We start from the raw sequence: 22,825 nt of genomic DNA on the forward strand, positions 1-22,825 counted from the left end.
ATGGTGCCTACAGGAATTAGCACCCAAAGTGCACAGGAGCTTTTATGACTCCTGCAAGACGCGATCTGCCTCTTCATGCATGTGATAAGATGGGAACCAAAGGAAGCCCCAGCTAGCAAATACAAAGGGGTGGTTTCCCCGAAGGTATTTTCTTGTAGCAAAGTAGTACTTCATTGGGTTCAAGAGGAGCCTCACTGCTCTCCCAATTTTGCCTGCTTTCAGTGGATCCCTCCCTCACAGACTGAGCCAGGCAAGGACAGCTAGTTCATCGTTTCTGAAGGGTAACAGAAAACTGCAAAATTATGCCAAAGAAGAGAGTGCCTCCGGAATAAATGTGCAAGCAGAGGGAGCAGCGGGTATAGCTAAGTTAACCGGTACCTCTTCTCTTTCAGACCACTTGCTTTATATATCTTGTCTCTTCCTCTCGGCAGCTGGTCCTTGTGGGCTGAGGGGGGCCCAGGTCATCCTCTAAGCAGTACCGTACTCTGATCCTCCAGGGATGACGGAGGCTGCAAGATGTACTGTTAGCCCTCCCACTGTGGGCACAATGTGACCCCACATCTTCACATGGTGAAAGCTGAGCAGGTCCTCTGTTTTCTGCTCTCTGACAACAGTCTGTGAGGGTAGCTGATCAGAGCAGGAAGAAAACAAATTCATAGCTAGCTGCGAGCCCTTTGGTACCATAGATTTTTCCTTCCTTCAAAAACATGTAGGACTTGCATTGTTGCAGCAGATCAGCCATCTGTCTGGCAACCATCTGTAACACATGCTGCAGAGGAAAATGGTAGGAGCCATTGATAATACAGGAAGGCTGTGTAGAACACAGACACAAAGCAACACCGACCTGTTGGGGCAATTTCTTCAATTGCTGCCAAATCCTGAAAGACTTCGAGTCCATAAGTCTCACATTAGTTTGCTCTCTGTCCATCCCTCCCTTTATTCTAAATGCGATGATGGTACAGAAAGTGACTTATCTCACCATTGTGTCCCTATGCATGTTTTTATGCCATATATATGGTGGTGACACAGCTTTTGAGTGTGCAGAAAGCACAACTACAGGGAGTTCAGAGCCCAGAGGGGTCCAGGTGAAGGCTGCAAGGGAAGGGGAGAAGTGGTGGTAAGCACCAGTGGCCAATCAAGTGATTCTCTGTGTCCTTCCTACCCTTCCCAGAAAACAGCTGTGTTTGGCAATGAGCATTTCTGAGCTTGAAGTCATCCAGGCACAATAAACACAAATCCCACATTTTCCAGGGTACGAACACATTTTGCCTTCATAGATCACTGCGCAAGAGAAAGCAGAGCAGAAAAGCTGAGGCTGGGGGCTGTGGCCCTGTCACCTGCAGTCGTGCTTCTGCCGTCTCCTTGGTGGCTTGTCACTGACAAGCTCTCCATTAAACAAGGCCTGAGGTGATGCTAGAAATTACATCATTTGTTGCTGCTCAGGTCTGCAGTCAAAACCAGGCATGCTGTAGTGCTATGCTGCATGCACATAGTGAACAACTGGAAAGGAGAGAGCTCTTACACCGTGTGTGCGTTTGTTTATGGCTCAATGCATATATAAAATAAAAGCCACGTTAAGATCTGACGTAACTCCCTTGACTGCTGTATTTGTCTCAGGGGTAAATTCGTCCTCTGCAATCTTTGGCCATCTGTATGCTAACTATGTGCTGCTACTTCAACCAACATACAGAAGCCACAATTACAGTAACTCTACAGTTTGCACAAACCTCTGAATTTTGTATGTATTAGCATATATTTGGCAAAGATGTGGCTCTGGAAACCTGGCCTGGATTGTTTAGTTCCCAGCACATTGCTTCAAGACTCTTCTGGTTTTATCTCCTCTGATCTTGATCAGCTGTGCAGCCCAACAGCAAAACAGACAAACAAGCATGTCCTCAGAGGAGTCAAGTACAGATCTTTGTAGAGCGCTTTCCACGTGTCCTGTAAAAACTCATCAGCAATTCTTTTTCTGTTGTGGGGTTTTAAGTAACTTCTTAATTTGATCTGCATCTATGGCTGCCACAATTACAGCAGCTTTGGCCACCTGAGTAAAAGCCATTGATCACCACCCTTTGAGTGCAGCCTGTTAGCCAATTTCCTACCCATCTCACAGACCACTCATCCAATCTGTATCTTGCCAGTTTGTCCAGGAGAAGGCTGTGGGAAACAGTGTCAAAAACTTTGCTGAATTAAACAACATCCACTGCTCTCCCCATGTCGATAGAAGATGTCATTTTGTTGTAGAAGGTGATCAGCTTAGTCTGTCATGATTTGCCCTTGGTAAATCTGTGCTGGCTTTTCCCAATCACCTGCTTCATTTGGTTTGTAATAGTTTCTAGGAGGACTCACTCCATCACTTTCCCAGGGAATGAAGTAAGACCAATGGACCTCTAGTTTCCTGGGTCCTCTTTTGGTCCCTTCCTATAGATGGGTGTGAAATTTTCCCTCTTCCAGTCATCAGGGACATCCCCTAATCTCCATGACTTTCAAATATTATAGACAGTCTCCTTGCAACAATGTCAGCCACTTCTCTTCATGCCCTGGGGTGGATTCTGACCAGACCCATAGATTTATGTGGGTTGAGCCCTTGCAAGAGGCCACAGACCAGCCCTTCCTCCACTACTGGCAGGCCAATACATGAGTTGTCGTAGCTACTTGATCTTGTGATCTGAGGTCCAGCTATGCCAGTAAGGACAGAGGGAAAGAAGGTATTGAGAACATCTGCCTTGTCAGCATTGTTAGTGACTAGTTTCCCTGCCCTGTTTAGTAATGGGCCTATGTCTTCCCTGTGTTTCTGCTTACTGCTCACAAATCTGAAGAACCCTTTCTTGTTGCACTTGACATCTTTGGCCAATTTCAGTTCTAGCTGAGCCTTAGCCTTCCTGACTGCATCTCTGCATGCCCTAGCAAGGTTCTTGTAATCCTCAGTTGTTGTTTGGCTCCCTTTCCATAGCCAGTATGCTTCTTTTTTGCTTTTAATTACGCCTAAAATCTCATTGTTAAGCCAGGGTTGTCTTTTGTTCAGCCTTCTTCCTTTCTCTTTGTAGAGGATGGACTGTTCTTGCGCTTTCAGCAGGCACTCTTGAATAACTCCCAACACTCTTTGCCCTCCATGGATACTTTCCATGGAATCCCTCACAGCTGGGCTCTGAGCATATTGAAGTTGGCTTTTCTAAAATTTGGGGTCTTTGTCCTACTACTGGTCTTCAGTGTGCTCAGCAGGATCTTAAAATCCACAATGTTGTGGTCACTGTATCCAAGGCTACCATTGGTAGTTACGTTGTCAAGTAAGTCTTCTCGGTCTGCAAGCAGTAAATCTAGCAATGTGCTGCTCCTCGTCAGCTTGTCCGGCATCTGTAGCAGGAAGCAGTCCTCAATGCATTCCAGGAACCTGATGGATGGCTTGTACACCAGTTTGGTTTTTTTTTTTTCTGACAAATGTCTGAGTAATTGAAGCCACCCATGAGGACCAGGTTCTGTTGGCCCAAGACTTCCATAAGCAGCTGAAGTAAGGTTTTGTCGGCTTTGTCATCCTGATTGGGAGGTCAGTAACAGATACCTAACATAAGATCCCCCTTGGTGATGATCCCTCCAATCTTGATCCAAAGGCATTCATTCAATAAAACTGGCATGGTCTCCAGAGCTCTCCTCTATACACTCAAATTTCTGATTCATATAAAGTGCAACTCCACCTCCTCTTCTTCCCTTCCTGTCTTTCTGAAAGTGTTTGTAGCCATCCATTGTGGTCTTCCCACCATGTGAGTTTTCCCACCAAGTTTCTGTGATTCCTATGACATCTCTCAGACTGAGCACAGAGTTCTAGTTCCTCCAGCTTGTTGCCCAGATTACATACATTGGTATACATGCACTTGAGGTGGCTGAACTTAGGGTTCTTGCCTTCGGAAAGGGCTGAGGAGCATTCCTTACTGCTCTGGTAGGTGTGTTTATCCACCCTGTTGCTTATGGATATGCAGGTGTCAGCTGTGGACCCTACCCCCTAAGTTCATTAGTTTAAATGATTCACTAAGTCAGAGCCAGGCTATTTAGCTTTTAGCAAAGCTTCCTGCTTAAACCTCCATGTGTGGTCTTTCTTACAAATGTGGTGGGAGGGTCGTAATCTGTGTTCCCTCTGATGTAGCCCCGTGGAGCCACAGAGTGCTTTGCAGGTGGAACAGCCCTGCCCTGGGAGCCACTAATTTTAGTGGTAGTCAGACTTTTTAAAGATAATCCAGCCCTTGGAACATGAGCTTATCTGACATTTGGCCACAAGCCTCTGCGTGGGAGCTATTCTGAGCAGTTCTGAAGGTTTAGTTTTGTGTAAGCACCCTTGAAGGATTATCTTGCCCCATATGTTTTCCCAAGCACTTGTCTGTCTGATAATATGGAAGAGTGCCATAGTCCTAAAACACAGTTTGTTGTAAGCAGTACAAAAAGCCACAGGACATGTTTTATGGCATCCTTAGATATTAATAACTCATCAAAGGTTGAAATGAAGATATTGAATGCAGCCAGTTCAAATGCTTTAATTTATGTTCTGTATTACTTCTCATGTGAAAGAAATGCTAATTCGTGTCTCATCTGCTTCTTGTAAAATTGATTTCTTATATCCTTTTTAAAGGTGCTAAATGAAACAGACCTTGTTGCCAGTGAGATAAAGGGAAATGAGTATGTTCGTTTTGTCGGGGAGGGGGGAGAGACAGGAACTCACAGAATCAACCAAGCCCCAACTTCTTCCAGTCAAATACCTCATTTCTGACACATGGCACCACCACTTGCTTCAGAAGAAAGTACATGAGAATCCCACCCCCACCCCCCCACCCTGGCACTCCCTTCTCAGGACAATAATGAGAGATTAGCAGGAGTCCTGAAGCTAATTTTTTAATATTTTATTCTCAGTAACATCCAGAGAGGTTTCTAAACTGAGTCAATATTAACAACACCTAACACTTACCTAGGTATTGTCTCCTAACGCAGGAGGCAAAAAACCCCAACTTACTAAGGTCCGCAGACATGTACAGCATCAAAGTGAGAGTTTCGCCATCAAGCTGTACAACTGATCGTGCTTACTGCTAGACGTCAGTGATGCTAGCTGCCAGGATGCTAGCTCAGTTCCCTGTATAGGCACTGGGGAAAAACAAACACTTGCAAAGGATTTTGCCTCCTGCAGTGCCCTGGGATGAGAACTGTGCCCTAACCGTGCCTATTTATTCTCATGGGCTGCAAAAGAAGTAAGGATGATTAGTTAAGCAGCACAAGTCTGCATTGGTTACACCCACGTGTGGACAGATAGGTCTGTCACTCAAGTCACTGGATGAGTGTGTACTGAAACTACTGTGCCAGCAGTACACTCTACGGTGTGAATAATTACTAAATTTCTGCCATTTCCAGAACACAAAGTGCCTTCTTATTCTGGCCCAGAAACACAGTCTCCACTTCTTTCTTCTGAGAAATTACTTCTGTTTCCAATAATGGCCTGCTCATTTGCTGGTGATATTTCCCAGAATAACAACACCAAGCATTGTACCAATTTCTCATCAGAGGCAAGAAACTCTGCAAAAGAAAGCAGCTGTTGCTGGCCATTACTCAGTCAGCTGTGTCCTAAACAATTATTTCTCCTAGGGTCTATTGCTAAAAATAGAAAACTTTCAGGAAACAGTATGCATTGAAAATATAAAAGCCCATTTGCCAAGACTGCCATTTGTCCACTGAAGTATGAAATAAAATAATATTTCCCTGGCCGAGTTTTTTTTTCAAATTCATCTGTTACAAACTGAACTTATATACTAACTTCCTGGCTTTCTGGAATGAATTCACACTGTGCCTCTGTGCCATCCCCCTCTGACACTGGAAAGGGGAAAGGAGACCTCCTTACCTGAGTCACCTACAGTGCTCCATGGAGGGACGGAGTGTCGTCCTGGGGACTGTGATTAGTATCTTCCTGCAGCCAGCAGCACTGGCAACCACTGTAGGCTGTTAAGGCGGTAAAACCATTTCACTAATACCAGGCCCAATTTTCCAGCCAAGGAGCAGACTTTGGGATTAGAGGTGGTACATGATGTCTTTGCTGAGGATGCCACCAGGTGTAGGGTTTTTTTCTGGGATGGGTGTTAGCCCATAGGGAATGTGGTGAAAGTATCTCCCTTCATCAGATACAGTCAAGCAGTCTACAACAGGACATTTCATTTTCTCTCTCCTTTCACTAGTTCACTTTTATGGTCTATGCTGGTCTTCCTGTCTCACCTGCTTATAACAACAAGAGGCACCAGGGAAGGCAGATTCTGCCTCCTACCCTGACACATGGACCAGGCCGTACCAAGGGCTCAACAACTTAAATTATACATTTTACCAGCAAAGTACCCTTGGAGGAAAAAGAATGCTCTGTTTCACACCAGATAGGATCTTATGTTTGAACAGAAATTTAACCATTTCCATACAAAACTGAAAACATTTCCAGTTGATAGGAAAGAATGTCATTTTTTAATGGTTTTTTTTCTTTTTCGTTTTGGTTTGATGCCTGAACTGTAAGTCAGTTATTTGCCCATCTCTCCTCTGAGCTCTGCTTTTAGCTCAGCCACTGGATCCTAGCAGAACAATATACACTATCTAGTTATATTTAACCCAGCCACAAAATGTCTTCTGGTAAATATTTGTAAATTTCTTTAATGTCTCTTCTAAAGAACATATTTAGCTTATGCTAAATGACCATAAGCTCAAATGTAAAACAAGTCAGTCCTTTAAGACAGCTTTCTGCTAGTTCAGGGTTTGTTAATGAATGATGGCAGAACTGGCCAGCACTTAATACCTACTGAAGGTCACAACAGGCACCCTATCAGTATCTATACGTGATTTCATTATTACCTAATTTCAGCTTTAAGAACAAAAAGCCAAATGCTGGTTCAATAATATCGGAAACAACCAGTGCAAAAGAGCTGTCCTTTCATCCCATTCAGTCAACACTAGCATTTTTAGGCTTTTATTTCTCTATTTGAAATGTCATGTATTCTGGCTATCACGTTAGGTTTGTTCCTTACCTTCCCTCTCTCTCCCCCTCATTTTAAAGGTCACAGACTTGATAAATCCAGAACACCCTGACAAATAATTTTATGTGTTCAACTGACATAAGGTTTGAGTCATCTGGACCCATTCCCTCCTGCCTCAGCTAGTCTATTGAACACCAATCACACGACAGTGACTTTGCACTTTGTTTGCTTTGATCCAATTATCTAGTACAAAGCTCCAGTGACTATTGTCAGGGCTGACAACACTCTGCTGTCTAAGCAATGAAGCCACTGGGGCTTGTAGCACGAATCTAACTGTTTCCTGTTCTCTGACACCAGATGCAGTAAATTACATTTACTCCCAGATCCCTGAACTCCCAACCCTCTATTCACGAACAGCAGAGCCAGTTCCTGGGTGGGACGGAGCAAGCAGAGTAGCTGGTAAGTCTCAAGGAACAAAGTATTATAATACCAGTCCAGTAGCCATGAACTTTTTTTGTTGTATTACCTTAATGGGTCTGGTGTCCCGATATCATTTAAATGCCAGGAAATGCCACTTGATTTGTATTTTGTAAATAAGTCAAGGCTTTTTTAGCAGCAATGAGTACTCTCAAAACAATGTAGTTGAACTACCTACAAGTAGCATAGGAAATGCGTCCAGTTTTTTGACATAGAAACATTCAGTTCTTTCCATCTCTGCTGATACAAATACATGGTATCTAGGCCAAGGTTTTGTCTCCTCCGTTGTACCCATGCAACTCCCATTAAGATGAGTGAGACAGAGAGGCACTCACAAGACCCCGTAAGTGCTTCAAACATTTATGGCATTTTATACTTATTTGTATGCCATTCTTTCTTCCTGGGGAAAAGGTGGGGAGAATTATGGCATGTTTTGTGCTTGGAGTCATACAGACAATTTTCTAACACTTACTTTTCAGATTGAGTATGTGTCTTAAATGTAACAACATGATTGTTAAAAGCTGTATGTTTTTCTTATTTTCAAGATCCTTCTTTTCTAAACAATGTATTCCCTATCTCAAGACCAAATTGCTGCTGGCTACTTAAGAGGTGTCCCAAGGAGTGGGAATGAAAGGTGGCTTACTTGAAGAACGGGTTAACAAGCATAGCAAAGCAATGTCTGCAGCTAAGACACTGTATACAGCTATGGGATATGTCATTTTGTTTGAAGTCCTGTTGCAAGCCATTCCAAAAGCCTCCCTTCCACCAGTGCTTACCCTGATCTGTCTTAAAAGCAAGCTTTTCCCTGTGTGTTTTGTGCCATTTTGTCAACACCAAAAAAAAAATAATTGCTTTCATTCTTGGGATGACCCAGAAGCCTTGTTCATGTAGTCCTTGATAAGAGTATCATGTGTGTGCAGTAGGTTAAAGAAAAGGCAACAGCATATGTGCTCAAAGGTAGACTGTAAGCATCCATCTTAAAACAAGCTCAAAGTCTATTAAGATTTTTTTTTTTAAGGAACAGCCTCTGAATCTACACAATAGGCAGAAGCCAGATCCTTTTGTTTGCACGTTGGGATCTTGTTGTCGTGAAGCACTACATCATGTTACACTGTAATTAAGCTTGTGCAGAAAACTTGTACTTGTGAATACAGGCTGTCATCTTTAAGTACTGCTTTCAGTTTCAACTCTATTGTCAGATAGTTTTGTATTGTATTAATAGAGCACATTTTGCAGTAAATAAGCTCTGGTTAAATAAAGACATTTTAGAAATCAACATTAGTTGACTTTGACAATCTGGGCTGCTAGGTTTTCCTGCAGAGAACAAACATTATGCGTACATGCAGATAAGCAGGTTCTCTTATTCACTTCTCCCATGGCAATGCATTTCACTAGTGAACAGCTTTCTAAGAAACTCATGTATGTTTATGCATTTACTTGCCCAAGTAACTTTAATGTGATCCCTGGGGCAGGTCATAAACTGCATGTTATGCCAATATCTAAAAACACTGCTGCTGAAATCACGGTTGAAGAAATGAAAAGAAAATGTTGACAGTGGCAAATGCTTAAGCAAATTAGCCAAACATAAAACACACAAGGACCATGTCTGTTAACTTTCTAGATCAGATCAGCCAGTAGGACAGAGTCTTCCAAGCAGTGCTAGAACTTGTTGCCCAAAGTAAGACGTTGTTACTTATCATTACTCCATACCATAGATAAAAAGATGTATCTTACAACTTTTCTTAAATATGGCCAGCTCCATGTGATTTAACTATCAGATTTTCCCTATCTGCTTCTGAATTCAGGCCCACTCTACAAGCCTTCTTTTAAGGCATACTACTGAGTGAAATTGTTCATCAAAACAGGGAGGGTCTGGCAGATTACACCCTCTTCTGCACTAAAAATGTGTGCAATAACATGGCACTCAACTATTTCACAGGAAAATCAGCAGCCTTTACTGAAAAGTCATGCCCCAGATAATATTTTTATTTTTTAAAGAAAAGGAGAAGCACAGGAGCTCCAGGTGAGCTCAGGATGCTGCTTCTTACCAAGAAGGTAGCACATGGCCAGTTGGTGGGCCAGTGGTGCCCTCTCTGCAAGGCTGTGGTGCTCAGGAACTTCTGCCCATCAGAGATGATTTTCTGGACGTGCTGTAGCTCCCTCATAGTTCATCTTTGCTTCAGTTCAGCTGGCTGCCACTCAAAAACCTGCCAGTGTGTCAGTTTTAGCATCTTCACCATAGGCTAGCAAACCTCTGTTTTTAACTCTATAATACTGGAAGTTGTTGAACAATATCTGCCTGAGCAGCCCTGGCGAGGTCAAATGATGTTCAGAGCCCACTCACCGAAGGCCCCGGGCCCAAGCCAATAAACAAAATTCCTCTTCCTTTCCTCCTCCCCCTCACCTCCACTCAAGAAACTGCACCTAGAAGGGAGCAAATTCCAGAGTGTTAGTGGCGGCACCTGCATCTTTTTGTTTCATTACCTCTGTAAGTTGGATTAAAGGCTTCAGGGAAGAGGTACTTGCATGAGACTTGAAGGGCACTTGCCCACCAGCTCCTGGACTGGGACGGTTCTGAGCAAGTGATCCATGCCAGCTGCTCTCTGAGCTGCACCATGGTGCAGTCTGCCACAGCTCCTCAGAGGAACCTGCTTCAGGGCTTAATTGCCACCAGCCCTGGGGCGACAGTGTTTTTCCTTATTTCCAGCCTAAATCTCCCCTGTCTCAGTCCATGCCGGCTGCCCCTCAGTCTCTTGCTACACACCTCGGAGCAGAGCCCAGCTCTCGCCCCCGCAGCCTCCTCCTGGCTGCTCGGGCTGCTGTGGGATAGCCAGGCATGAAAACTCCAGCACAGGGAGGGAGATCAGAAAACCGATATGCCTACTTCATTGTGAAAATGGGCATCCTGTGCTCAGGGTCATGACAGCTATGGACACAGCTAGTCCATAAACCTCCCAAAGCAGTGGTAAAACACAGTCTTTAGGGATATTCCCCTAGCTTGCAATGGCCAAGGTGAGATCCCTGCTTCTGCAGCCCACTCCAGCCTTCAGCAACACCTCGCTCCCAGAGGTAGCAATGCTCCTTCGCCCACCGGCACCTCCATCCTCCAGCTCCACGCAGGTGTTTGTGTGGTGTTGCACTTGACCTAACCAGCCCTGCCAGGGCTGACCGAGGTCTGAGCAGATGCACACAGCACATAGATGGCCAGACCCCCCATTTGGCTGGGCAGCCTACCAGACTGCACTCCCGGGGGCCAGAGGAGACCACCTCGAGGGGGCCAGCATGCACCCACTCAGCCATACACGAATTTTCTGTCTAGAGCTATAGGGGGGGTTGTGATGCACACCATGATAAACTTCCTGTTGCTGATGAAATGCTTTGCTTTAAGAATACAGAAAAAAAAATTCTACTGTGTGTGAGTAAGATGACTGAGGGAATATATTAAAGCAAGAGTAATTTTTTATATTAATGATTTTTTAAATACAAGCATACCAAGCTACATTGGTTCTTGGGGCAAGGATATTCTGTACTCACTTGAAAATAAGTCAGGAAAAAAAGCCAACACATCAGTTTGTGGTGTCCCAAGGTAAGACAAACCATGATTATACCATTGAAGTTCATTGGTGGAAATGGTCACTGTAAGTTTCACAAACACTTGTCACTGCCTGTGGTAATTTGTAATTAAGTGTCTGTGGATGTCTGTCCAGGAGCCAAAATGTCTTCATCTGCATACAAGGAATGCTTAAACAGATGACCACTTCTGGAAAATCTGTGAGACCTTTGCAAATTTTTCTTTGAAAAGCTGTCTAGTGAGATGTCATCGTATCTCAAAATGGGTGTTAGAGCAGCGCAGACTGCCTGTCTGTTCCTACTGTGTGGTCTCTACAATTTTCATCTTGTTACTGCGTCCTTCTTAACTGCTGGAAAAGCCTCTTTGCTATTCTAAAGCAGCGTCCCTCACACGCATGTTTTTACCTGTTGTTTCATGATGCTTTGAAAATCAGTTCATTATTACTCTTTTCTTCAACTTTGGCAATGGTACTTAGGGCCTAATTCAAATAAACAAGGGAGCACTTCTTGACCATTTTGTACATTCTCTTAACCTGCAAGCAGAGGTCACTGTCGATGCCTTGGTGTGGAAGCTGAGAGACCTGCCCTGCCACGCATCTGCGGGAGAAATTATCCCATTCCTGTGTGATTTTGTTTTCCCACCTGTAGAACAGGGGTAAACAATGTTTCTTCACCTCTCTAAAATGTTTTGAATGCTACGGATGGAAGAGTTAAGCAAGAACAAGTGTTGATAATAAAACAGCCTGGGTGTTACTTGCAGCAAACAAAACTTGTTACCAGCTAATTGACAGTTTGATGGCAGAGAAGGAAAAGAGAGTAGAGAGGTTCCTGGAGATGAGTTTCTCTCTGAATTTTGAGGCAAGTTCAGAATGGAAAGGTTGAGGGCAACCTGCATGCTGTCACCTCCCTTTGTCTAAATTACACCTAACCCAAGTGCTCTTGGCACTTCTAATTGATCAGAGACAGCTCCACGCGGCGTCAGCTGGAAGACTAGGTCCTGTTTGCCACAGGTATGCCTAGCCTCCAGCTGCATAAAAAGCTGTAGTGTAGTAACTATCTCTGTCCACAGCGTTGCGTCCCACCTCTAACGTAGAACGCTTGGCCCTTTAGAAGCAGGAGGTAGGAAAAGGGGCACCATAGTTTTCTTTGTCTGTTTGGCAATTAACCATTCACTGGCTTTTTTTGTTGTAACATGCACTTCCTCTCTTGTTTTCATTCAAGCTTTGTGCACCATGGAAATTAATGTGGAGAAAGACAAACAGACAGGAGAGACCAAGATTGTCTCTGCTTCACCTGTTGGCCCAGATGAGGCCCATCAAAGAGGATTCAAAGTCTATGATGATGGTACCAAGGTAGTCTATGAGGTTCACTCTGGTGGCACAGTGGTAGAAAATGGAGTACATAAATTAAGCTCAAAGGACGTAGATGAACTTATGCAAAAAGCTGGACAATCAAGTGTAAAAGGAGGGTATGAAACAATGACTGTGTCAGACAGAAATGCAGTAGCTGATGGAAACCTTAGCAATATGAAGGAGCAAATGCTCTTCAAGGAGGCAAAGCTGGAAATGGTACACAAACCCAGCAAAGGGCATGCTGTGAACCCTCAGCCCCAAGACAAACCCTGCAGTGGCGAAGCCCCGGAGGCCAGCACAGATCAGCCAGTGACAATGATATTTATGGGCTACCAGAACATCGATGACGAAGAGGAGACGAAGAAAGTGCTGGGCTATGATGAGACCATCAAGGCAGAGCTGGTCCTGATCGATGAAGACGACGAGAAGTCGTTGCGGGAGAAGACAGTGACGGACGTCTCCACCATGGACGGGAACGCCGCTGAGCTGGTCTCTGGCAGGCCCCTGTCGGACACGACAGAGCCCTCCTCTCCCGAGGGGAAGGAAGAGAGCCTGCCCTTGGAAGCTGCCCCAGGTACACAAAAGAAAAAGCGCTGTCAATGCTGTATTGTCATGTGAACACCTCCTCCTTCCCTGCTCCGGGCAGCTCCTGCTCCATCACTTACCTAGACCTCATTGTACTTCTAACTGCAATACTGTGAACTGGAAGTGAATGCCTCCATTGCCTTGCAGTTGGGTTGCTTTGCTTTCTAGTTCTTCAGGAAGAGGAACACATGGTTATTTTCCCATCAGACGTACTATTTGGGGTTTGTGGGGGGGTTGGGGGGGTTTTTTGCTTCTTTTTTTTGTTGGGTCTTTTTTTTCCTTAATATTGCAGAGTGAGAGATAAATGGGAAATGGAACAAATGTCTTCATATTTATTTGATTTTTATATATATATTATATATATAATGAAAACACTTTTTACATTTTTCTTTGGGTATCTGGCAGGCTTGATCAGATTCCTAGGATTTTGTGGGAGTCTGATTTTCACAGCAGCCAGATATATCAGAGCCTTAAAAAAATGTTGCTTCTCTTTTTTAAGAAAAATCACCTTTAAACATTATTTTATAGATCCCCTTTTTTATTTCTTGGGGGAAGGCTTAGATCATTTTACTGTTTTAATTTGCTAAAACTCAGACAAGTCTTTCCCAAAAAGTTTGCATAGTTTTGTTTTATAGTAACTTTCCAACTTAGTTTGCGGTGTCAGAAAAACCCATCAGCCATTTCTGCTTATTGGTGATACCAAAAGTGGACCTTAATTATTCTTTCTAGAAAATGTATGAATGATGATTTTGCCTTATATAAATCTTCCAGATTACAGTATTGTACGTGTACTTCATCTCCCCAAATTACAGTTGAAATTAACTTGACATGAAAAAGATGCAGCTGTCACACCAACTGAAATGGAGTCACTGATCTAATTATTTGCCTTTCAGTAACTCTGCCAATGTTTATACATGAAGTTTTCCTGCTGAACTCCAGTAGATGAGAGATGTTGCTTTCTGTTTCCTTAGAATATAAATGAACTTCTCTCACAGTCTGACCCTGTTCCCACTGGATTCAGTGACAAAATTCTCAGTGCTGGGAATGGGGGCAGGGCCGGAATTTTATTTTGTAATCCTTAGGGAAGTGTAATTTCTCATAGACTGTACCTCCAGTGCACCTATGTAATGACAGGTGATGGGTCTGATCCTGCCCTGCTTACCCAGGTAAAACTCCATGGAGGCCCATCGGAGTTTTGTCAGAGCAGCTGTTTCGGGAGAAGATCCTACAGCCACAAGGCTAACATTTTCAAAAACTGCTGGTGGTTTTGGATGCTTCATTTTCCAGTGTGGGACATTTCAAAGAGGCCTGATTTCCAGTAAACTTTTCTTCATCTGCCCTCTGAAAATCAGGCCTGTTAAAAACAATTCAAGGTGAAAATGTAAAAAGACAAAGGCATCCAAAATCAGTAGATGTTTCTTTGTTTCTTGGTCCTTTGATCTTCTAACTACAATGAAAAAGCAGCCAGCTTTTTCATGGCAAGATATTATGAGCCTGATTCTTGTCTCACACCAGTTTTGCTTAAGTGTAGCTTCACTCACTCTAGTGGAGCTAGTCTGGATTTATAACTACAGAAGTGAGATTAAAAATCAGGATTTATATTTTCTGATAGTGTTAAAAAGTACCGAAGATTATTCTGAAGTGTCTTTGAAACTATCAGACTTTAAAAATCAATAACAGCAACTGAAAAACAAAAAAGTAAAAAAAAAAAAAAAAAAAGAAAGAAAGAAAACAACAAAAAGCCTCTTTTCAGTCTGAGGTGGCTCCTATGATATTTCTGTTCTTTCTTGGATGGTGCTTTTACTGCATTGTTAGTTCAGAGCATCCGATTAAACAGAGTTCTTGCTCTGTACTCTTTTCTTTCTGTGCCAGTAAAAAAGACACTTGTTCACAGTGGTGGTAATATAAGGCACAATAAAAACATACACATAAAAAAACTGCAAAAGGTTAGGTCACTCAGCCATCAGTATGGAGCTGGTCAATGTAACTTCTCACCACTGCCCAGGTGACAGGAAAAAAAAAGGCAAGCAGAGAGTAGGAAAAGACAGCCACATCTGTATGACACCTGCAGAAATTTTGCTGGCCTCCGTATCTGCTGCAGTGGCCAGATTTAATAGACTTCCGTATGCTCCCTCCACCTCCCCTGGGGGCTTTTGGATGGGAGGAGGACCAAACTCACCCACAGAAGCTCTGCACATCATCGCTTGACTCAGGCTTAGGTGATTAAGATTTTTCAAAGAGGGGAACGGCCGCAGAGCCCCGTGTTGCAACAATAGGTCTGGTGGCTGTTTGTTGGAAACTAGCAACCTGTGTTTTGGTTTTGTTTGGTTGGGTTGTGTGGGTTTTTTTCTTTTTCCCAGAAACGCTAAGCATTTACAATTCTCAAGATTGCTTAAAACGAGACCCTGAGTTTTCAACCCCAGGGTGGCCTGGCGAGGCTGTCCACAGGCACGTTTGGGACCCCAAAGCACTGCAACACAAAGGGTGAAGCCCTTTCCGTCTCACCCCTACCCCGTAAGCGCCACGGGAGCCAGGCGTGCTTTGCAATAGTTCTCTCACTCCGGGGCCTGTTCACCTCACTAGTAACACTCAAAAACAAATCTTCCAGCCATCTCCCCCTGGCCTGGCCAGTCATCTCGTTGCTCACCACCCTTTCCTCTCCGGGTGTGATGCCGCCTTCATGGCCACCCTGGCTTCCCGGTGTCTTCCCAGCCCGATCTTTTTCCCCCTGCTGCTCCTCTCCCCTATGGACATTTTTTCCCAAAGCCTTCTGCTCGGGAAATTTGGAGTGTCGTCTTTACCCTAACCCTCCCTGTCCATGCATCTCTTCAGCCACGTGCTCCCCTGTCAGATGACCTTCTGGTTCAGCACAGACTCAGCATTTTGGGGATGACTCCCTCAGCAGCCAGCTTTGGGAGATGCTTGCTGAGGCTGGGACCAGAGCATGTCTGAGACCACTGCACCATCTGAGGCACAACATGGCAGGGAGGTGGTGGCACGCAAGAGTCCAGAAGTGGCCCTTTAGTGGTTAGAAGTAGAGCACAAGCCTTAAACCTTAAACCTGCCAAATACCTACTGCTCAGTACTTGTAGCTAACATTGAGTGCCTAGGAAGGCCAGTGTTTTTTATGTGTTCATACGAACTCCATGGTTAATGGGCCCCGATAGATACAGAAAAGCTAAAGGTTTGTCTGCACAGGGTTTGTCTTTACGGGTCAAAGGCAGTTCCACGTCTGAGGTCAGGAAAAACGCGAAGCGGGAGCAAATCGGTCTGAACTCGGAGGGCCTTAGCTACGTCGGCTGAAACACGCTTACTCCAATCATCCTCCTCCACAAGGGCAGCAGCCATGCCTGAACGTTGGCTTGTCCCTTCTAGCCATTAGCCTGCAGCCAAGTTACAGGGGAATTCAGATGCATTAGCCTAGGCTGATGAATGTAAACCGGTTTTCCAGGGCTGCTTTGGGCTTCGAAGGGGTCCGTTTTCCCCTCGCCCTCGGATAGGAAGCTGCCTGTGGAAATTCATGCACAATCAGGCGCGAAGGAAGAAGTCCGCTCTACGGTCAAGCAGAGAGAGATTTTTGTAAGGATCATTATGGGAGGGTTTTTTTGTATTGTTTTAAGCAAACTCCCTGTCTGTTTAACTTATGCCATCACATGTACATTTTCAATTTCAGCATGAGGGGATATGAAAAAGTAGAGTCAGAAACTGGTTCAGTGATAGCATTTTGCCACAACAAACTGCTCGCCTTAACTTTTGTAAGAAAAACAAAAAAAAAACCTCTTTTCAGTGTATCTTTTCCTAGACTGGCAAAAAGTAACCTATGAAACTTTTTTATATTTTGTATTTTCTAAGTTTCTATGAACCCACTTTCCATGTTGTCCCTCGTTTGCATTCAGGGACTCTTTCTTTTGCAAACCACTGCATTTTACTTCCATTCTTTCTTTTTTTTTAACAGAAGAAAAATACAAATCAAAAAACACAGCATTATGATTAGTGGCTAGGCAATCTCTTTCAATTACAAGAATATCAATACAGAAAGAAAAGAATTACAGGGTTGTTTTCTTTTTTTAATTTCCCGTGGCTGATGTACTGTATGGTATATGTTTACAGAACTCCTCTGGTCTGCCTTTGTGATGTTATCTAAATGAATGACAAAGTAGGTATGATGTGCCATTTGACAGTTTGCCTTTGCACTCTTGGGTTTCCTTCTTCTTTTTGTATCTTTATTTTCCTTATTTTTTTCCAAAAAGTGCAGGCTGTATTCCAAAGCTGTATAAACACAACATTATCTTTTAATCCCCAGCAAGAGAAGTGTGCACAAGCCCTTCTCCATGAAGCATACCTCTACCAGTGCAATAGGAGACCTCAGCCCTGCAAACAAAAATGCATACACCTAATTCTGCTGTGTGTAGACCTATTTCAGTCAACAGGACTACTCACAGGAGGAATGTGTGTAGGTGTCTGCAAGATCAGGGCATGAATGATTAACACAGGGTGTAGTTTGGGTGTTATTTGTGTACCTGTACCGATTTTATGCAGTGCTGAGTTTGCCCAGGATGGTGTAATCCTAGAGGCTAACTCTGAGCATTTCTACTCCTGCTGAGAAAAACACAAAACAAAATGGTGCTTAGCATCCGGTTGGATCAGGTCCCGAGTCAGCATTGCTACCATGGCAGTGGTATTCATGAGCAAATATTAAGTGGGACTTTCCTGACAGCTAATATGTTAGTCCCCTGCTGTTCTACCTAAGTTCACTACTGATTAAAACCATAGAGATAAAACAAATTAATCGGAGCAGAAAGATAGCATACAGAGTTGCTAGAGAAATAAAAGGTGTTCTACCTTTTGATTCAGTCCAACATCCAAATGGCATACTTGGAAAGTAAGTGGGGATATAATAGAAAACGTAGTATTTTACATTTGTGTATTTTTTTAAGGAATAAATATTTTTGTAATGAGATACAAACCCTAAATGGGGACTGAGTTTCTGAATATCATCCTTCCCATGACATTGAGCCTTTGAACTTTTTCATATGTTTATGACAATGCCCAGCTTCTTGGGATCTTTTGTAGACCTAACCACAATTTTCTCCAGGAAGCAGGATCACAACACTTTTTACAGAGTAAAGTTAGAAGAGTAGAATCCAATATACCTGCTATGAACACAGCTAAACAAGTAAATTTATTTCACAGAAAAAGGTGGGCCTATGCTTTCTATAGCTAGACAAACTTCTTTATCTAGAAAGCCAACATGGTAGGCAAGAGCTACCTACTTTCAGTAGAGAGGTATGGCTAAATAGGAGAACTATATGTTTTTTCACTTTGTCATACTTTATCCAACATTAGATTTCAAAATGTAAGAGATGGTGCCACTGGAAAGAGTAGAACAAAATCATTTAGACAAAGTAGAGGATTTTCCCACAGGCTGAGACGTGGCGTCTTTATTTTTTCTAAATTCACCCAGTTTCAACCAGTTCCCTCTGTCTATTAGAAAGTTTAGGATTTGCTCAGATTATGTTTCATGAGCCTTCTGGGGAGCAAGAATAAACTTTAGTTCTGAGCTTAATCAGAGGTCGCAGGCTATGACAATATCCAACAAAAATGTGGACTGTAATTTTTGTATGTAAAAGAGTAAGTTGTATAAAATGGTTGAATTTATTAAGGTTAGAATATAAATGGATTGTCATCTAGTCCAAAGAGAATATAAATCCAACTTGTAATATAAACTTATAATAATAACTTAGCTTGTAAATAGTGACAAGGGTGCATGAAGTTCTTAAAAATGTCCCACTTGTAATTAAAATCAAAGCATTATAAAACTGAGCCTTTTCCTCATGGGTTCAAAGAGTCTTGCAAAATCTATAGCTTTTTTCCTGTAGTGTTTCCACTTAGGCTGTTCAGGGGATTAAGAATAGACCACTTCTTTTAAGGGCAAACTTGTGAAGAATTCTGAGCCCCTTCCTCCAGTTTGCAAAAGCTTCTCTTATTTTGAGGGTTTTTGCTGTTATTGTATTGCAAAGCTTTCCTGCAATTGTTTCCCAAATTCTTCTCAAAGGAGGATTTAGGGGGTTGTTTTAAGAGTTAATCTACTTTAGAAATTGAAAAAAACCCACCTTAATTAAATTTTAAAATTAGCTAAGTAACTCAAATCCACCAGTTTGGGTATATTTGTACATTTTTAACTTGCATTGGTATGTTAGTGATTCATACCTGAATTTAGACCTTGCATATCTATTCAGTAGGTCTGTAAGACCTAAAGACTTGCCCATAAGCATAAAATTAAGCACCCAAGTAGCCTGTTTTAGTTTAACAGGATGACCCAGACAAGTGAAATTTAACCACATGCACAAATGCTTATAGGGTCTGGTCTTTAAATAATATGCTACAAGCAAAGCTTATGCTGCTTTAACTGTGTCTTCTCATTCCTTTAATTAGATAGATTTTTAAATGGTGTTGTGAAACTGGTGCACTTTTCTGCAGAAAGGGGTTTAGAGCATGGCCTCCTTGCTGACCGTGTTTGAAAGTAGACAAACACCCTCCAGGAACTCTAAAAATGCCCGGTGCCTGAAGAGGGTGGGGGTGAATTTCATACCCGCACACAAACACAACATAAAAGAGGCAGTGTAAGTTTTTCTTCCAAAATTTTTCCTCTGCACACCTCTGTTCCAGACTTTGCCTATCCCCTGTCTCTGTACTTGCTCTCATTCTGGACACTATTGCTCAGCTGCTCCTTTTTTCCCCCTCTCTCTGCTTCCCTTTTTGTGGCCTCCTATGAGCAAAGATAGAGGGAAGAAAAGAGAGACTGGAGTTAAAAACCTCACCTCGGGCCTGTTGGCGTGAGTCCCAAGTAAAAAGAAATGACAGTATCTCGTCCTCAGCGTTTGGACATCTTCCTGCATTTTCCTAGATTCCTAGGGCAGATTTGATACTAGAGGAGCACTCTCCCTGTCCATCTGGCATCCCATGGGTTGCCCAAACAGTGGGTTCCACTAAAATCTTACTATTTAGGTAAATCTGCTGTCTCTTCCCATTCCTGTGGGAACGCACTAAGCCCCCAAGCCCATATGAGCTAAATATGCCCAAGTGCATAAAGTATCAGCATCCAGAAGCCACTTACAGGAGCAGAAGGCAAGCCACCCCCTAATTGTCAGGTTGCTGTTGGCAGGGTAAAGGAGCCAGGAGAAAATGTGAACTTCCCCACAGACTGATCCAGCATGCAAAGGCATTCTCAGTAAAATTAGCTGCCAAGAAGCTACTGGTATCCCTCCAAGATAATGTGCTGGTCAGAGAGAGGCAAACTCAAAAATAAAGAAGGTTTTGTGCAACTGTATAAAGTCCCAATTGAACGCAGCACTTCAGCTCCACCAATCTTAAGCACTTGCTTGAAGTGTAACACATACTTAAGCACTGTGCTGGTTAGGGATAGCCTTGAGGATATGTTAAGATCGTCCCGTATCTGTGATTAAGGTGCTTTACTGATGATAGGCTCAAATTTTGTCCCTGTTATTTTGCAAGTATGGATGTAGGCACTGCTCAGGGGCAGATACAGGAGGTGAATCCATTTGAAAGCTTTTTGCTTTTCCAGTGGTCACTGAATCTGAGCGCAGCAAAGGTAGCCAAGCAAGAGCAGGTCAGGACAAAAGCAAAGAACACATTTCTGAAGGTTTCCTGCCCCTCCTGACTACGTTCACTCCATAGGTGAAGAATGACTATAGGGGTTCAAGAAAATGTTGTGTAAAATGCAGCTTTTATGGTGAATGTAGGTTGTGGTTGAGATTTTTTTTAAGCTTTAGTCTCCCACTTTCTTTGTGAGCTAATGTAAATAAAATCCCATTTTGTTGGGGAAAAACTGCTGTGCTAACACTGGATTAGAATTGCTGGGGATAGCTGCTGTACTTTGTAACCTGAAGTGTACTTTTTTGACTGTTACGTTTTTTTCTTCAGATTAAAAAAATGAGTACAAAAAAACAAAAATAAAAAACCAAGAACACTGCCAGCAACAGCCATGCTGTAACTGTGGCTTCTCTCTTTTTTTTTTCTCTGTACAGTATTACTAGTAAATAAATCTGCCTTTTCACTGCGCCTATTTCTGTGTCTTTTTACTGTGTTTCTCTCTAACTACCACTCTTCAAGATGTTCTGTGATCTCAAGGACGTACCGCACTGGAGCTGCCTCTCTCACTAAAAGAATTAAAGTACTAACTCCATAGTTGGGTTTTTTTTTCCTTTCCTCCGCTGCTGTGCCCTGCTGCTCTGACTGTTATTTTTATTAGATGCTTCAACACATATTAATTCATCGTACCTGTTACTGTCTCATTTCTCTTTTCCCTTTCCTTCTCATGTGATACTTTGCCAAGCATACTGCGGACCCTGTTGCTCTAGGATCACATGGCATCTTTTCATATTTGCAGAAGATAAAGGATTGGCTTTGGTCAGCAAGGCAGTATGACCTGGGTTAACTTATTTCCTAACTGAAGAAAGTATTCCATACAGCATATATAATTCCCCAGAAATAATCACTAAAGAATTTAAGGACTGCCAAAATAAACAGTGTGCAGTTTTCTTCCAGGACTTATCACAGACAGTATCCTCTGTATTTCAGGACTGGAAGAAGCTTGCCTTAGTCTGACTTGTAGGGAAAAAAAGAAAAAACCCTCATGTAGTTTTTTCCAAGATGTTATATTTACCTGAGCTTAGAACAGCGACAGGATGGGTAATGTAGCCAGGCATCATAAGCCTCTTTCTCAGAAATTTAAAAATTCAACTTAAACTCAGCCACTTACTTAAGAAACTCACTACAAATTGCCCATTGCTACATAAGTACCCTCCCTCTGCTCCTTTCACCCAGTAGCCATACAGATAAATGTATACGCACACACGCATACGTATCTGAGCCTTTGCAATATGGTACTTTTTAGTGTCACAGAAGGGAAAATGGCCATGTGCCCTGCTTTGCTGCTTTATAATTTAGTCCTGAAAGTTTTGCATTAGGTGGGGCTTCAAGTCATTTTTTTTCTACTTGTGTTTGAGTGACAGAAAGTCAATTTTGTCTGTCCTAGAAGACTCTGTGAATGACAGGAGAACTGGTATGTTTCTGTCACCAAAGGACTAGAATTGATTCAGCTGAGAGAAGTGATCATAACTATTCAAATTTCTTTGGCTTTGCGAAGACCTTCCTAATTCTGTAGGTGTGTTAACAGGGCAAAAGGAAGTATCATGACCCTGAGTTAGCAGAAGTGTCTGTGTGAAGACCATGAAATCACAAGGGCATTATCATGTGCGACTAATTTAGTGCTTGGACACTTGGACACATCAGGTACATATTCCGTTTGTTGGTGCATACTATGGCCTGTGACATACTCTTATTTTCATTCCACCTCATTTAGTCGTATAGCCATAAGAAGGTTTTCAGCTGAAAACTCCTCCGCTGCACAAAACTGAGTCATCCAAGAAAACAGCAAAACCAGACTAGACAATTTTGATATTGCTGTTTTACTAAAGTTTCAGAAACAAAATATTTCCGTGCATTTCCCCTTTTTAAATCTCTAGGAAAAAAGTGAAATTTTGATTTTTTTTTTTTTTTCCTCTTTTTTCCCACCCTCATAGCATGTAGGAAGAAAGAAAATGCTTAGCAGCCGGTGAGATAGTGTGGCACTCCCCTGAAACTCTTCTGGAGTGGTTCCCTGGAGGTCAATGACTATTTTAGTAGAGTAAGGGCGTATTCAGCATGTGGGAGGCCAGCCCTCTCAGGCTTTTGGTCTTTTTCCTTTATGTTAATAGTTCTGTATCATTCTGGTCACAGAAGGAAGATAGGTGCTTACTCTGAAAGTTCAATACTCAAGGTGTTTCAGTAGTTTGTCGG

The 22,825-nt window shown here is 42.8% G+C and overlaps 1 protein-coding gene across 1 annotated transcript in view; it reads left to right on the forward strand.

The window, feature by feature from the left end:
- Nucleotides 1–12,259: 12,259 nt before the first annotated feature.
- The window catches only part of PALM2AKAP2 (PALM2 and AKAP2 fusion), a 146,389-nt gene continuing 135,823 nt past the window's right edge, over nt 12,260–22,825 (forward strand). Inside the window, exon 1 of the mRNA XM_050913245.1 lies at nt 12,260–12,953. Within this exon, the coding sequence (XP_050769202.1) occupies nt 12,260–12,953 (694 nt within the window). The remainder of the gene's footprint in view (nt 12,954–22,825) is intronic.

The sequence above is a fragment of the Gymnogyps californianus genome, chromosome Z, assembly GCF_018139145.2.
Source record: "Gymnogyps californianus isolate 813 chromosome Z, ASM1813914v2, whole genome shotgun sequence".
NCBI classification, from domain to species: domain Eukaryota; kingdom Metazoa; phylum Chordata; class Aves; order Accipitriformes; family Cathartidae; genus Gymnogyps; species Gymnogyps californianus.